We start from the raw sequence: 18,414 nt of genomic DNA, 5'->3' as shown, positions 1-18,414 counted from the left end.
ATATAATTCACCCAAAGTATATAGTTAATAGCTTTTGGTATATTATGTTATGGATTTTTTAATTCTGATGTAATTTGCATAGTAATGTAATTTTTTAATTACAATACTATACAAACATTCCATGGTACCAATTGATTTCAAGGCATCAATTACATTTACAATGCAAACATCACCGGTATTCCCAAAATGTTTTCTCTATCCTAGTTAATCAATAATATTCCATTACCTCTTGATGAATGTGTGGTAATCCCTATTTTACTTTCTGTCTCTCTGAATTCAAGATACCTCTTATAAGAACAGTATTTGTTCTTTTATGGTTTATTTTACTTAGTAAAATATTTTTAAGTTCATGTATCTTATAGCTTCTGTCAGAACTGCATTCCTTTTTATGGTTGAATAATATTTCATTGTATGGATGTACCCTTTTTGGCTTAACCATTCATCAGCTGATGGACACTTGGAGTATTTCCCCCTGTTGAGTATTTAGTGGCAGTTGTGACTAATACTGCCATAACATTAATCTGTAAGAGCCTCTTCTCTTAGCTCCTTTGGATATATACCTACAAGTAGAATTTCTAGATCATAAGGGAATTTTATCCTCAGCTTTTTAAGAACCACCAAACTATTTTCAACAGTGGCTACACCATTGTACATGCACATCACTAGTGCTCAAATGTACAAACTTCTCTTTACCAATAGTTATTTTCCACCTTTTAAAAAGTATAGCCATTCTAGTAGATGGGAAAGGGATCTTGTGATTTCCCTAGATGAATGACAGTTGAGCATTTTTTCATGTATTTATTGGTCATTTACATACCCTCTTTTGAAGAAATGTCTATTCAAGTCTTTTGCCCATTTTTTCATCAGGTTGCCTTTCTGTTGAAATGTAGCAGTTCTTTATGTTTTCTGGGTGCTAAATTCTTATCACAGATATGATTTGCATATATTTTCTCCTATTTTCTAGGTTGTCTTTTCCTTAATAATGTCCTTTGAAACACAAATGCTTTTAATTTTGATGAAGTCCAGTTTTAATCTATTTTTTGTTGCCTCTGTTTTGGTATCATATTTCAGTCCATTGCACAATTATTTATGTAAGTTTCTATCTTGCTAATATAACATAATTCTTATTCAAAGTATCTACAACAATGCTTGGTCCACAAGAGAGGCCAGAAAAATGTAATAAAGTTCAGACCAATTTTTTACTCGTTACACATGATGAACTGAATGCTGTGTAAGTGTAGTGTGCTCGGAAACCCCAGAAGTCTATATGAGTGTGACTTCAGAGTACTGTTGAAGATAGACCTGACCATAAGAAGCAGGTGTTCTTTCCTGAGATTTAAATCTGAACAATGTCAGATAATCCATGGTACTGGGTCTTTAGGGGACAGAGTGAGGAGAGAGTTGGAGGCAGCTTTATTGTATGTGCACCTATGTACAGTTGATTCAGTTGAACAGAAGTAAGCAATCACTGTCCTTAAGAGCCTGTGGTTCCCTATCAACTAGAGAATCAGAGAGAAAAATAAACTTAGCTTGGACTTCAAGTCATCTTCTGTCCGCATCTGTCCACATTTTATGGTGGGAAGGAAGGTGGATGCACAGACAGACAGGCAAGTGACATAACAGTAGATTGCACACAGTAGTGGCCGGGAACATGATTATAACAGATCACATCTGCAGTGTGGATTAGTCCTTATTGGCAATTACACAATAAATATTTATTGAATGAATTAATGGATCAACTAACAAACTATCCCTCTCCACCCTTGGCCAACAGGACCCCAGAGAGATGCACAAGCAGCTCGAGAATTCATCCTGAAGATGTTCGTGGACCTGAACCCAGACAGTGACAAAATTATCTACTCCCACTTCACGTGTGCCACAGACACCGAGAACATCCGCTTTGTCTTTGCCGCCGTCAAGGACACCATCCTCCAGTTGAACCTGAAGGAGTACAATCTGGTCTAATCGTGCCTCCCAGAAACCTGCCCTTCCCTTCCCTGGTGGGCTATTGAAGATATACAAGAGGGACTGTATTTCTGTGGAAAACAATTTGCATAATACTAATTTATTGCCGTCCTGGACTCTGTGTGAGCGTGTCCACAGAGTTTATAGTAAATATTATGATTTTATTTAAACTATTCAGAGGAAAAACAGAGGATGCTGAAGTACAGTCCCAGCACATTTCCTCTCTATCTTTTTTTTAGGCAAAACCTTGTGACTCAATGTATTTTAAATTCTCAGTCATGCACTCACAAAGAGTCGTTTCTCTCTTTCTCTCTCTTACTCTCTTTCTTTTCTATTGAGCAAAACAAAGCTGATTTCCCTTTTTCCTAATCCATACATCCCTTCTGATTTTTTTTCCCAGGTTACAATGGCCTTTATCCTAGTTCTATTCTTGGTCACGTTTTTTCTTTCGAATGATGGTCAGGACAATGTCATTCGATTTAAGCCATCCTACATCAGCTTAACCTAACACTTTGTAGTTTTTGCTGAAGGATTATATGTATTACTACTATGGTTTTCAATGTATTGCTCTGGATACACATCTAGTGTTTCTTTTTGATACATAGTCTCGTCTAACTGGACTGGGACAATGGATGCCCATCAAACAGTCAAGTGTCATTTCTTTGAGTTTTGGCCTTCAGGCATAGTTCATGATTGCTCAGAGAAATGCACAGAAGTTGGAGGCATGGGCAAAGACACACAGAAGGAGTCCTTTCTTTTGAAATCCATGTGCCATTGTCCTTTCTCCCTTCCTTGCTGAATTCCCTGCCCCTGACTCCCCGGCCTCCACCCTTTCTTTAAATCACAGATGCCAAAAAACATGCCAACAGACACTACATTGCCCCAATGGCTGCTACCCAGAGCCTTTTCATAGGTTATTTTTTGTTTTTGTTTTTTGGTTCCAACTTTTTAAAATTTTTTCCTTTGCAATTGGGCCACAATTTTTAAATGATTTTTTTTATTATGGGTATGTGTTGCCAAAACTGGCTTTTTGTAAAGCAAAACAAATTAAGACCTTACAAAATAAAAGCCAGTGTCTTAAAGAGAGTAAGACTGTGAAGCTGAAGATGACTGGCTGAGAAGGAACCTACCAGTTGCCAAATAATCGGTAACTGTAAATCTGATGCTCATGGTCCATTCTTTTCTTTGCCCTTCAGATCACGTGGTTTAGTGTCCAGTCCCACGTTGAGTGCCCCACATCAGCACTGTAGAAAAGTCTCCTGTGTGGTTTATCATGAAATCTGCTCATGTCTTGTTTATTGGAAGCCAGTTTTACTCGCTCTTATGTCCTTTAAGTTCAAGTAAGTCTGCCAAGAACGTTGGTTGATAGTATTATCCTGACACCTTTAATTTGAAAAAAAAAAAAAGTTACTGCTGGTTTATCTCCTTCAGGATCTTCTTGAACTGGTGACTGATTGAGTTGAACTTAAGGAAGTTTTGTGGACTTAAAAGTAACCTCTCAGTGTTCCATTGAACATGTATCTCTGTAACTAAACCTCCTAGGAGAGATGTTTGGAATTCTACATGTGCAATTTTTCAACACATGCAAAAAATACAGCACATGTATCATGGACTTCTGACAAGCAGCCTAAGTTGAGATGTGATTTAAGAAAGAAATCATGATTGTTTTAAAGCTGCTGAGAAGTTAGCATGAGGCCATGACTCTAGTCTCAGTACTATTGGGCACTAGTCTAAACATTCATATAAATCACTTTTTTGAATAACAAAGGGGAGGGAGAAAATTAACAGTTTTTGAGTACCAAAGTTACTGAATAGTAATGAAATGTTCTTATTCTTAATTCTCCCAGCCTCAAACAACACAGGTTACTTTTTTTTTCTTTACTCAGAAAGCACCTGTAATTTAATTAACAGACTGCCTGTAGGTATAGTGCAATTACGAATGCTCTAATCGTTGTACATACATCTCTCTTGATATTGCAGCATCCATACTGGCTTTGTAATCATTAATTTTTTTTGGCAGATTGAATGTGCTGTATTGATATGTATCTATGTAATTGTATTGTATGTCTTATAGCTAATTCACATTTTGAATAATGTTATTTTATTTACTTTTTTAAGAGAGGAGAATGTAAATTTGTCAGTTTATTTCTGACTAGGGATATTTTTTTCCATTTAGAAAAGAAGAAAAAAACAAAAACCTTACTATCGTACAGAGCGGTACTAGCATCGTGCTGTATAAAATCATTTGCACATTCCTGAGTAGAGGTATACTGATTCTAAGACCCAAAGGTAATTTCATAGCAAAATACATAAAATCAGTCGGAGCTTTTATACAAACATGGAAACCAACTTTGTAGAACTTTTGCCATTTGATCTAGGATTGGAATATGAGCTTTTATACAATTCATATTCTTATTTGGCAAATGCACAGTTTAGTATTACCTCTCTGATGGCCTTTATTAGAGAAAGGCAGTTTTAGAAGCTATTGTGATCCACTAAGGAAACGTTTTAACAGCTAGAGACCACTGCTTGCCTGAAAGGGCGATCTTAAATTTGGTGCAGCAAAAAATAAAACAAAAAAATACAAAAATAAAAACAAAAACAATGTAAACAGCAACATTTGATGGCCTACAGTGTGTATAGAGAAAACCTCATCACAAGATCATAAGTGTTACAGTTTTAGGGAATCAAGATATTCTATTTAATAGAGCTCTAGTAGATGTAGTTGATTAAACCTGATCTCAAAGCTCGAAGAAGCTGAGCAAAACAGGGAAAGATTGTTATATTTGTCTTTATGAAGTTGGGATGGAATTTGCTATGCAGAATTGAGGTTTGTGGCTTTTCTGCTTATCTTGGGGTGCATGACAGGATCCCTTCTTTTGAGAAGGGAAATAATTGATCACCCTAGCTGCAGTAAGGCATAGAAACCTAATTGTATCCACACTAGTCAATCGAAGCTACAGGATTTTTTGTTGATATTGTTTCTTTGGGGTTTTATTGAAGGGGCGAGGGGCGGGAAGGGACTCTTTTCAGTTTTGTATAAAAACAAAGTTTACTCATGCTTTCTATTCTATTGTGATTGCTCTAAGCGTGTGCCACTGGACTCCTGTTGTTGATGCTCTAGGTAATGGAGGCTTGTGGCGAGTTTTATGGTGACTTGGGCATGTCTTATTCAAAAACAAAACACAAAACACAGAAACCTTTCTTCAGCATACCAAGGCAAGCAGCCATTTCATGACTCACGTAACACATTGCAGTGTACCAGTTTACAGATAATTTTTTCTTTTTTTTTAATTTTTTTTATTTTTGTTTCTGCTTGATGCGGCAGTTCTAACCCACAGAGAATTCCTTATTTGTAAATTGGAGGTTTTTACTATGCCTTACAGAGCTTAAATTCAGAAGTTTGTGCCTCGAATCTGAAACAAAGGGAAATAACACACTTATTTAAAAGTCAGTAAATCCCCTAGAAGTTATCGGGGTTTTTTTTTTTCTTTCTTAACATTTCCATGTAAAGAGCTCTGTTGAATGTCATGAATAGATGGCGGGGAAAAGAAAAATCTTAGGAACCTGCACTTGTTATTCACTAGCAGATGACATCTACAGAAGGTATTTGAAGAACACCAGAAACTTTCTTTTTCTTTTTCCTTTTTTTTTTTTTCTTTTTTAAAATGAGATCAACTATCAGGCCTGATATTTTAAAAAGGTAATTCAGCTAAAGGGCAATTTACTTTTTTGTACTTCAGACTATCTTGATTGTCAAGGTGTACGAACTGTAATTTTAAAATTTATACTGCCACATGATTGTAAATTTTAGTTGTCTTAAGTTAGGAATTGGTAAAAAGCTATTTATGCTGGATTTGGGTCAAAATGACTTATCTGCAAAAAAATAAAAATAATAATGGGAAGAAAGGGCTGCATAATAAGATACTGCAAGACTCAAATATTGGTTGGAAATTCCCCTCAGATTACCCTCAATTTCCCTTTGTTTTCACTTTCTCAAGAAGAACGAATGAAATGAAATATAGCAGAATGTTAACCCATATAAAAATAAAGTGTACCCAAATATTGTAATGCATATTGCTGCTCTTCTTAAAAATCAATGAGGGTCTTAAACCACCTAATTGGCAATTAATAACATCTCAAATTCATGAAAATAAGGTGTGCTTGGTATACATTCATATTTTCTTCCAAAGAGATATCTTTGGTTAGAAACACACACAAAATCAAAACTAAGAATATCATATGTTTAACTATCTCTACATATTTCCAGCATATGTAGCGTTAATAGATCTGTCCTGGTACCTGTGTCTTGGGGATTTCATTTTAGTTCCATCAAGTTAGGAAAAGAAATGGCTTAGTTGTATATGATTAGCTAGATGTTTTTGGAGCCAGACACCTGCTGTTTAGTAGTTAACTTAGTACAGTCTAAACTTGTCATTTGTTTTCCTCACAGAGTAACCATTTCCTGCTCTCTTCCCTACTACCACTGCCCTTTCAATAACACTCTTGCCTCTAGAATCATATGTTCCAAGTATGCATACACACCTAGCACATAGTAGGTGCTCAAATATTAATTTCCTCCTTACCTTTCTTACCTACCATGTAGCCTCCATTTCCCCATATGATTCCAACCCAAGCTCTTGGGTAAAATTGGATTTTACTTGGATAAAGAATTCTGACTTTGGTGGAAGTTTTTGGTAGACAGAAAATAATAACAGGGAGGAAGGTATTATTCTTCAGTAGAATATTTTTAGGTTTAGGAAAGAAAGATGGAAAATTACTGTGTAACTTTGTCCAGGTGACTTGGATTGAAACACATGTTTTTTGTGGATTTCTTTTCCTCAAAGAACTCTCTAAATGCAACTTCTTGCTGGATTCCTCACCCATCACGTTGGAACCCCTGACTAGACCATGTATTTAGGGAGTTTTGTCAGAAAACATTTTTAACTTACAGTATTTAAAAGAATCATATTTACTGTTCTTAAAATGTCATTCAATGCATGTATTGTCTATTGTTTGGGGATGGGAACTAGTTTTGCAAAAACACCTAATGTTGTATAATAATGCCCCAATGATCTTGCTGGTTAAAAATACAGTATTTTTGGCCATAATTTTGTACTACAGTATTCTTCATTCTTGAGTTTTGCTTCCCTTGAAGTTGCCTAAGTGCCTCTCAGAACATTTTTATTTTAAGGAGTTTGGAATACATCTTTGCTTCCTTCCTTAAGATGCTTTATGGTGTACATCATTTTCCAAAGTAGGCAGGTTTCATGGTTGCTACCCCCAACCCCTGTGCACGCACACATACAGCCTTTACCCATCTGTGTTCAATCAGAAATGTTACTCTCTTGTAGTGGAGAGAAAATAAAATATAAATATAAATATATATATATATATATATATATATATATATATATATATATATATATATACAGAGAGAGAGAGAGAGAGAGAAGAGAGAGTATTTATCGACTTTGCTCTTTTAGGAAAATTTGCCATGATTCAGATTAGAATCAATTGCTTAAAAATGTAAGTAGTTGTTTAGTATAGACTTACAAAGAGCCACCTGTGTGCAACTTGAGGTAGCCTTTTGATTAATTAGAAAAAAAGCTGTCAGCGTTTCCCTTGGTTTGCTAGAGGTAGATGGTTAGCTTTAGAGTTTTCCTCATTTGAATGCTGGTGTTGGATGCCATGTGGGAACAAGACCCTACACAGGTATCCTTTATGTCTTTGACTTCCATAAACACACATTTAGGAGTCTGAGGTCTGTCAAAACCCAGCTTCTTTTCCTCTAGGAATTTTATGAACTAGAGGGTATAGTGGCAAGTGTGTTTCTAGAAAATAGGTACTTATGTGGGGACTTAAACCCACAGCAAAAGCAAAGCCTCTCCTGCTACTTGTGTTGAAGGCTTTCCAAGCACCAACCCAGCCCTTGCTTATGAAATGGGTTTTTGTCAAGTCCTCTTCCATGCAAATGCTTTAGAGAGGAGTACCACTTTTTGTTTAAAAGCATGTTTCAGAAACTATTTCTGATATATGGTATCCCAGGCTGTCTTACTGTTAAATGGTATGACTGAGGACTGTCATTTAGGACAGTCATGGAGTGATTAGTTCCCAAGGCCTGTCTGCTAAGGAACTGGGATGCCAAGCTCACACCAGTGCTCTCCCTCCATGGCTCTCTGACATGGGCTTGAACCCTCTAGGATCAAGGTCTGTCCATATCATCATCTTTAAGACCCTTGGAGGTGGGAGTGGACGGGACACAACCTCACTGAACATCATGGTATTAACTTTACCTTTGACTCTCATAGCAAAGCCATCAGATTGTTTTCTGTTCCTATTTTTGTAGGAACAATAGAAAGAATTTTAACTCACTGGAAAGCTTCTCATTCCTGCCCTTCCTCTTTTCTGCCTTCTCCCATTTCTTTCTTAGGTTGTGATATCCTCCAGGCTGCCTCTTGAGGAACCAGGTAAGCCACAGAAAAATAGTGTGGAACAAAAGAACAAAAGTATGATACAACCAGTAATGTGTGCAGGGCAACTTTGGATGACAAATTGGCCAGTTTCTTGCATTTTTGTTATTTAATTTTGAGTCATTAGCATACTTGTCTGTTTCTCCATCTTTAAAACTTCATCGACATTTGATCAGGGTTGGAGAGTGGAAGGTAGTGGTTAAGGGTGAGTTTCTGCCTGGTTCAATGTGTCTTAAGTTACCTATGCATTTTCATCATTCATGACTAATTACACTATGGCACCATCCCAAGGAACTAAATGCAATCCATTTTAAGGTATCCCTATAGATCCTTGCAAAACAAGGCCCTGGTTATAAAATGTAGGCCTCTTTAAAACCCAAGGTAACTAGGGAGTACTGAGAAGATTCTTTTCCCTTTGAATTCTCATGCTCAAGACTATTGAAATTTGATCTGTGTTGATTTTCTGTCTTCCTGTTTTCCTCAAGAGTGCAAAGGCCAGAGTATTCTTCTGTCCCATAAGCCTGAGGATAAAATAGGGCAAACTACCCTCCTTAGTTAAGAAGGCAATCACACTGAACCATGTTAACAAGGAAATGTCTGGCAGGGCTCCCCAGTGGCATGTCCTTGGGAGAGACAGCACTGGAAGAGGTATCTCTACCTCAGAGAACTGGGCCTGCGCTATAGAGATGGATGGTTTAAAGAGCCTTTGTGACTTTCAGTCTATCCCCAGTTTACTTGTATGATAGATCTTTGAAGTATCTTTAGAAATGAGTGGACCAAGAAAAAAACAGACAAAAAACATTTGGCAAACCCTAGACATCTCCTATGGGGCCTCCACACTATAACAGTGGCCATTGCTTCCAATGACAGTGTATGTCTGCACTGGGGTAAACTTCACCCAGGAGGGCATATTTGTTAGGAATCCCAGCACCACACAACAACATACAGTCCAACTCAAGGCACCAGCCCAGGCACATGTGAGGTGCAGGGACCACATCAGAGGTTAGAGCATCAATAGTTATTGTCTGGGACTAGAGTTACCTTGGCAAAAGGGGTCTGCCTTCTTTTTGTGGATTATAAAAGTCCTACTCCAGTGATACCCTGGTAAATACTTAACAGTGGGTGGGAGGGGGATTGCAAGGTTGTGGTGATGATTTGTAGTGCACTGTGTTCAGATTTCCAATGTGTAAATTTTCCTGCCAGGCTCAAGTTTAAGCCACCAATGGGATGGAGAGAAATGTTAGCTAACAACTGGCTTTCTCATACCACTCCAGCACGCCACTTTCTGTAAACCTGGAAGATGTCAGCAGGCCAGGCATATGTGGGTTGTTACATCTTGAACAAATGCATCCTTTCCCTATGGCTTGGAGCTGATTACCAAAAAACAAACTGCTACCTTATTCAGGTTGGTCTCAGACAATGGATAGCTATGCCAGAAATGTGAAATATTTAGTTTCTCAAAAGGAATGGCAAGAATGGATGGCTGGGTACTTGAAGTGAGGATGAAGAAGCAATTTGGACCTCAGATTGACTCCATGGGTGGAGTGGGAGATCTAGACATCTTAACAGCTTAATTTTTGCTGTACAAAAAGGAAATGCCTATACAAATGTTTATGTCATTTGGAAGCGATTACTCTCAAATCTGTTTTAAAACATAATCTCTATGTGAATATACATGTAGACTCTAAACATGATTTGATCTTGGCATGTACACAGTTTTACATGTGCATGTACACATGAATGTTCATGGATTTCCTTATCCATGTGATTATTATAAGAATTTTAGTTCACAGATAATATCTTCACTTTAGCATGACTAAGATAGAAAGGGATCATAAAATTTACTGCTAACATTTTATTTTTTAAATATTCTTTTTTCTTACCAGTCTCCCCTAAGAAAGAACAACTGATAACATCAAATTTAAATTTAAAAAAATGAGGACAGCATAACTAAGCTGGGGCCTCAAAATCTCTTAGAGGATGTACAGTCTTCAGCAGAGGCAGGGAGGAAGAGTTTCAGAAAAGGTGCAGAAGGTGGATGGAATCTGTTTCCCCTAAGGCCAGGCCTGCAGGTTTTAGGTGCACAATCACTACAGTTATTGTCATTTCCATTGTTGAAATCAAATCTTCTTTGTATAGATTACTTGCTTTGCACTAAGGATGGTGAGGTCCCAGAACCAGGCACATGTCATATGCAAATTCTTTTATAGAACCATAAATGCAAATATGCAGTTATGGACTATGCTCTTGAGTTTTAGTCTCAAAACTGCTGAGGGTCCCCACCCTCCCACATCTTTTGATCCACACGGGAGGTCATTCTAGTCAATTCTCCTTTGGGTCAGAGGCTACCTGCATCCTTCTAACATTCTCTGACCATAGACTAGAAACTGACACCTGAAGAGTGATTCTCCACCAGTAAGCAGCAGGAGGTAATGGATACACACTCCATCCAGCCTCTTGTTCTACAGTGGGATTGAGACTCATTCTGCACAGTCTGTTGGAGGATCCTCAGTTGCTGATGATAGATCCTGTTCATTAATGGATCCTTTATTGACATCTCTTTCTCTGTGTCACTTCCATCCTCTGTGCTTTCTGACATCTTTTCTTAAATAAACTTGCAATAAAATCTTTTACACAGCATCTACTTTAAGGGAATCCCAACTAAAGACATTAAGAATCAAAAGATGGCTTTCATGTGTGGGGAAGCAACTCGTCAGGGTTCATGGGGTGATGTTATGGTCATACCTAAGGCTACATAACACTGCCTGGAGTGCACTTCTGACATGACTGAGGTCCAAGATTTAACACCTGCACCCCTGGTGTTAAATGAATTTGCCACAAAATTCCACAATGGGATGCATATTTATATCTGACCATGATGATCATGAAAAAAAAATGTTCTAGAAGCTAGTACTAAAGCATTTTTAAGAGATAATAATTATTTTTTTCATTTGTCTTGCAGAAGTTTTATTTGAACAGGGTCATAGCTAGAGTTCTTATTTCAGTGTACAGACAGTTCAGTACACTGCTTCTAATACAAGTCATAAAACTCGAACACAGTGAATATAGTACACTCAATAGAAAAAAATTACAGTTTCAAAGCTAAGTAAACATAAAACAATTAGCAAGGTCCTCATAACTGTCTATTATGCCTAGATATGAAAATAAAAAGACCAAGGGACTCTGATTTAAAAAAAAAATAATAGCCTTTCTGATAAGGAGAAATTCTGGGATGTGAATATTATCTCAAGCTGTGTTATAAAGGAGTGGCTTACAGATCCTACAGAATCAGCTCTACCAATATGTTAACAGCTGAATTCAGCTCAGGGCAAATTTCCATCATCCAAACCTGGAGAATACACAGAAAAAAAAAAATTCCAACTTCTGATCACGTAAGAACCAGTTTTTAAGAGGAAACCAATAATCTAGAAGTGTGCATTCTTCAGTCTGTAGAAGTATCCAGGTTTATCAAATAAATGCATGGCAAAGGCAAGACAAATCAAAAGCTAGTGGGATCTCACAAAGACTCTGCTGAGACCCACAGCTGCATCTTACCCAGCCACAACACAAATGGATGGGGACAAATGTCCAGAAGTGCTGGGTGTGATAACATCAGGTGACGCTAACATAGGTGACACTACAGAACCCACCTCAATACCTGCCTGCCTCTGGGACTGACATCCTACCATTGTTTGCACAATAATTATTCTTAATTGTTGAATCAAAGTGATCTAGATATTTCAGCCTTTTTTCCCTTCTCTGTGGAATTCTCTATTCTCCATTCCTATTCCTCCACTCGCCCAGACCAGGCTTAGGCTTCTGGTTGAGCCCCCCCACATCAGGCCTGCCAGAGGTTTCAGGCCAGCTGCCTCTTTGGGACACCAAGGCACTTTAGTCAAATTGCTCTGGGCAGAGATGATGCTGACAATAGAGGCAGGAAGGAAAGAATGTTCATCTGAGAATTGGCACATATGGTGTCATTTGATTGTTGGGAGAAAATCAGAGAAGAGAACATGTATTTAAAACTATTACAAAAGTAGGGATGTGGGCTGGGGCTGTAGCTCAGTGGTAAAGCACTTGACTCGCATGTGTGATGCACTGGGTTTGATCCTCAGCACCACATAAAAATAAATTAAAATGCTGTATGTTCATCTACAACTAAAAAAAAAAATTAAAGCAGGGATGTTATCTAGGCTACGTTCTGAGAGTTAGCTTCCTTTTGGGTGGGGGGGACTTCTTGGGCCAGGGGTATGGATCGGTCAGTGGTAGAGTGCTTGCCTAGCACATGTGTGACACTGGGTTCAATCCTCAGCACCACATAAAAATAAATAAAGTAAAGGTATTGTGTCCATCTATAACTAAAAAAAAAAATTAAAGCTTCCTGAACTTTTGATGATTACTATAGGTGTATCCTTAGGAACAAGAAATTAGAAAATTGTTTCAGAGTTGGATGGAACAAGACTTTAGAAACTAGAAGGAGAGGAACTCTATTCCATATAAAAACTAATATGCCACTATTTTACTAGAACTAACATCAGAATATATTATTCTAAAATATGCTGGAATGTGCAGAAATTGTATTTAACTAAGTGCTTTATCACTAAGTCCTTGAACTAGATGATGAAGGAATGAGTCTTTGAGTGGGAGCTACATGCCTATATATTTTGAGATGGTCCACAGCTAAATAAAACTGTAATCAAAATCAAATGCTGCTATTTTTCAGAAAGCACCGTCAGGATTTCAAACTATTTAATAAGACTGATTTTTCTTTACCCAAATACTTTTGCTAAGCGTAATTCTAAAAAGAGAAAGAAGATATTTCCAAAAAAGAAATAACAAAATCCACTGATGGCTTAATATATTTGAGGAATTCAAAGACATCTGTTTAAAAGAACACATGCCCATGTTTGGGAACTTGAGGTGTATCTCATGTAAATTTGGGAGGGAAAATTAAGGGTAAATCATCTGTTTTCATGGAATTCTCCACCCAAAAAAAAAAAAAAAAAATCTCTATCAAAATCGACTTTTCCCTTTCCAATTATCCACCTACCTCTATGTTCCAATTTGTCAAGATTTTCAGACCGGATAAAAAGTAATACCCCTGACATGCTGTTTACACGAAAAGCTATAAATATAAATATGCAGATATGATGAAAGTGAAAGACATCTGGTTTCTGGTGTGGCATGCAAGAGGCTTGAAGTTAGCACTCTGCCTAAGACAAGTAGAAGCCTAAACAAACAGAAAAGTCAACAACTCCTGGGTCTGTCAGAAAAGGGAGGTCACAAGAGGCCACTGCTGCCCCTGCACTCCCCACCCCCCCCCCCCCGCCGCTAAATTGGACAAACAGACAAGCAACAAGGGACAAGAAGAGAATCAAGTTACCAGAGCAAAAACCACCCGAGTTAGGTTCAGGTTGGAAAACTTGGAACATATGAGGGATGGGTAGAGGATCATTGTGGACAGTCTGAGTTTAAAATTCAAGAGGAGGGGCCCACAATTGTGTGAGTTTCATCTCTCATATTTTCACAGTCAAGTTCAGAGAAGAAGCCCCACTGGCTTTGGGCAGGAGTGGGGAGAAAGCAGTCATTTTGATATACATCAGAACCATTTGTACTTCCTACAATGTCTCCATGAAATTATCATCCATGAGCCTACTGGAGTTTTATCTGAGCCTAATCATCACAGGGAAAGGGAAATACCCAATTCCAGGAGTCTTAGATGAACAAATACTGGGAAATGTGTTACCAGTTACTTTCCTTGTGAAAAATGTTTAAAAGGTCCTGCAAATGCAAGAGGATATGTGATAGGACAGTTGTCTTCCAAAGATGCCCAACAACCTAATCCCTAGAAACTATTACAGTAGGGAATTAAGGTTGCTGATCAGTGACCTTAAAATAGTGAGATTATTCTAAAATATCCAGGTAAACCCAATGTAATAACAAAGGTCCTTAAAAGTGGAAGTGAGAAGCAGAGAAAGAATCAGTGTTAGAGTGATGTGAGAACTCAGCTGGCCACTGCTGGCTTTGAAGATAGAAGGGACTATGAGAAGGAATGCCAGCAGCCTCTAGCCACTGGGAAAGGCAAGGAAATGAACTTCCCTCTAGATCCTCCAGAAAGGAATGCAGCCCTGCCTACACCTTAATTTTAATGCAGTGAAACCTATGTCAAACCTATCACCAGAATTGTAAGATAGTAGATTTGCATTGTCTCAAGACAAGTTTGTACTTATTTGTTACAGCAGCTATAAGAAGCTAGTACAGAGTCAGAAAACCTATTCAGATTAGTGTGGTTGTCTACAGTATGAAAATACCGCTGGGGAAGTGGCTCAAGCGGTAGCGCGCTCGCCTGGCATGCGTGCGGCCCGGGTTCGATCCTCAGCACCACATACCAACAAAGATGTTGTGTCCGCCGAGAACTAAAAAAAAAATTTGGAGGAAGATGGCGGCGGGAAGTGAGTAAGCCGCTCTGAGCCCCGCGCCGCGGCGTCTGAAAAGATGAGGTAAAGATCATTAAAGGAGATCTGTCGACAAAAACCCAGCACCGTGTCAAGATAGGGGCCTAGGTGGAGTGAATCAGCCACTAATCCAGCCAAGGTGAAGGGAGTACAGCACGACTTCAGCGCGAGCAGTAAGGCTGCAGCCCGAGCCGCCCGGCTCCATCAGCCCCTTCTCCTTCTCCCTCCCCTTCTCCTCTCCGCCTTTCCACCTTGCTTCTTTCTCCCCAGCCGTCTCTCCTCCCAAGCTCAGTCTCTAAATTTAGATCTCAACTTCTTTCCCCCACCCCGCCCGCTCTCCTGCGTGTCCGGTACCCGGACCGCGCGGCCCTGAGGCGCCACCTCCCCTCCCCCAACCCGCACCCCCTCCCCGGGGGTCCCGAAGGCCGCCGCCACTGCCGCCGCCGCTGCCGCCGCCTCCCACAGAGCACCATAGAGCAGACTCTTCACTGCGCGAATGAACTGCCGAAGTATATGAAACAGCTGATAAGATGAGCGACAATTTAAAATCCAAGTGATCCGAGAACACGCACTGAGCTCTGGCCCGCTGAATTCAAACTCCCGGTCACCTGCTTCCCGCAGACAAACAGCTATGACTCGGCATTAATTCATCCCGCTGAAACAACTGGTCAGCCCTTCTCATCCTACGAAGGTAAATGCCTACCGAGCCTTCATAAGTAGTGGCCACAGGTTTGAAACGGGGCTTGGGAGAGAAGGACCCACCTGTTGAATTAGTCTCCCGGCAAAGGGAAACCGTGTCATCAGACTGCTGCGGAGATAACTTTGTTGAAACAGGTGTGTGATCCCATAGCCTTGCCTCTCCACACATCGGGAAAACTCTAAGAGCCCCTCCCAGCTCTCCTGTAAGGGCACCTCCCAGCTCTCTTGTGAGTGCTTCAGCCAGCCCGAGGGAATCAGAGGTGGTGCGGGTCTCGCAAGCGGAAATACCGCTCCCACCAGGGCTGACTGCTGAGGCCTCTTGCACCACCTACGGGAAGTGGATACCAGAGGGCAAGTAAAAGCCGCTGAGGATTCTCAGCCCCAAACTCTACAAGCTTAGGGTCTGAGGGAATGGCAAACTGGAAGAGTGTGCCCAGTCGTTCATGAAAACAGGGCTCCCGGGAGCAGCAGACTTGGCGTGTAGCCAGTATTGTGGTGAGAGGGGCCTGGCTAGAGAAAAAGTGGGAAGTGACTAGACACAAGAGGAGGCCCTAGACACTCAGGATTGGAGACTCGCCCAGTCTGGGAAGAGCTGCTGCACAGTGATTGGTTCCCGCGTATTGACAGGAGAAACTTGACCTGGTGGGCACAGCGCCATCTACTGGAAGAGAAGTTAATCAAACTCTAAGACTGCATTTATTAGGTTTTTTTTTTCTTTTTCTTTTCTCTTTTTTTTTTTTTTGATTTAGGTTTTTCTTTCATTTTCATTTTTTTCTTTCTTGTTGTTTTATTAATTTTTTTTACAAAATATTTTTTTAAATTTTTTTTTCTACTAATTTTAACTTAAATTTTTTTAATTATTATTATTATTATTTTTAATCTTTTTCTTTTTTAGTTCCTATTCTTTTTCTTCTTTAGTCTTCTCATTTTTCTTATCCCCCCTTTTTTCTTGAATTCTACCTGCCTACTCTCATTCTCTTTAGAGACTTCTTCCCTTCCCTTCAAATACCTTTCCTCCCAAGCATCAAACTAATTTATAGGAGTAAACAGTAACTCAGCAGTCAAACAGAACAAGAAACAACATGAGCAGCTTCAAAAAACAAGGAAGAAAAGGAGTACAAACAACGCAGGACAGCCTAAATATTCAGGAGGACCTAGAGTCATCAGAAAAATGGTCATATAAAGAACTCAAGGAACACCTAAGACAGATGGAATGGAACCTTAAAGAGGATACAAGACAGCAAATTCAAGCAGCGAAAGAACACATTGAGAATGCATTTCGCAAACAGATAAAAGAAGAAGTTAAGCATCTTTATCAGGAGATAGAGACTATAAAAAATAATCAAACAATAATTCTAGAAATGAAGGAAACGATAAACCAAATTAAAAACTCAATTGAGAGTATCACTAACAGAGTGGAGCAAGTAGAAACCAGAACATCAGATAATGAAGACAAAATACACCATCTTGAAAAGAGTCTAGCCAACTCAGAAAGGCTGGTAAAAAATCACGAGAAAAACATCCAAGAATTATGGGATAACATTAAGAAACCGAACTTACGAGTCATCAGGATAGAAGAAGGTACAGAGATTCAAACCAAGGGAATGAGAAACTTGCTGAAGGAAATAATTACAGAAAACTTTCCAGAAATAAAAAAGAAAACAGATATACAAATTGAAGATGCATACAGGACACCGAGCACACAAAATCACAGTAGACCAACGCCAAGACACATTGTTATGAAGATATCCAATATACAGAACAAAGAGAAAATATTAAAAGCTACAAGAGAAAGGAGACAGATTACATTTAGGGGTAAACCAATACGGTTAACCACGGATTTTTCATCACAGACACTGAAAGCAAGAAGGTCATGGAACAATGTATTTCAAACACTGAAAGACAATGGATGCCAACCAAGAATTCTGTATCCAGCAAAATTAAGCTTCAGGTATGACAACGAAATAAAAATCTTTCATGATAAACAAAAGTTAAAAGAATTTGCAGCCAGAAATCCAGCATTGCAAAGCATTTTGAGCAAAACACTACACGAGGAAGAAATGAAAAACAATAACCAAAACCATCAGTGGGAAGTGCCGCAGTAAAGACAGAGGGCAAGGGGAAAGACAATCATGGAGAGACAAACTAAATTTTTTTTTTTAAAAAAAGGATAAACAATCAAACATGGATGGAAGTTCAAACCACATATCAATAGTAACTCTGAATGTTAATGGCTTAAACTCTCCAATAAAGCGACATAGGCTGGTATCATGGATTTAAAAAACAAATCCAACAATATGCTGCCTCCAGGAGACACATCTGATTGGAAAAGACATACACAGGCTGAAGGTGAAAGGATGGGAAAAAATATACCACGCACATGGTCCTCGTAAGCAAGCAGGGGTGGCCATCCTCATATCGAATAAAATCGACTTCAAGACTAAGTTAATCAAAAGGGATAAAGAAGGTCATTATATACTGTTAAAAGGAACCATTCACCAACAAGACATAACAATTATCAATATTTACGCACCAAACAATGGTGCTGCGACATTCACAAAACAAATTCTCCTCAAATTCAAGAATCAAATAGACCACAACACAATAATTATGGGAGACTTCAACACACCTCTCTCACCATTGGACAGATCCTCCAAACAAAAGTTAAATAAAGAAACTATAGAACTCAATACCACAATCAATAACCTAGACTTAACTGACTTATATAGAATATATCAACCATCATCAAATGGATATACTTTCTTCTAAGCAGCACATGGATCCTTCTCAAAAATAGACCATATATTATGCCATAGGGCAAA

General features: G+C 38.9%; 1 protein-coding gene across 1 annotated transcript in view; it reads left to right on the top strand.

The window, feature by feature from the left end:
• LOC308638030 (guanine nucleotide-binding protein G(q) subunit alpha) overlaps window positions 1-5,627 on the top strand; it is a 293,343-nt gene extending 287,716 nt beyond the window's left edge. Inside the window, exon 7 of the mRNA XM_081274992.1 lies at window positions 1,775-5,627. Within this exon, the coding sequence (XP_081131118.1) occupies window positions 1,775-1,965 (191 nt within the window). The 3' untranslated portion in view covers window positions 1,966-5,627. The remainder of the gene's footprint in view (window positions 1-1,774) is intronic.
• The last annotated feature ends 12,787 nt before the right edge of the window (window positions 5,628-18,414 follow it).

Source organism: Spermophilus citellus (assembly GCF_964194105.1).
Source record: "Spermophilus citellus genome assembly, chromosome: 2".
Lineage (NCBI taxonomy): Eukaryota > Metazoa > Chordata > Mammalia > Rodentia > Sciuridae > Spermophilus > Spermophilus citellus.
The sequence above is the reverse complement of the archived record's forward strand: the minus strand, read 5'-3'. Positions and strand labels throughout refer to the sequence as shown.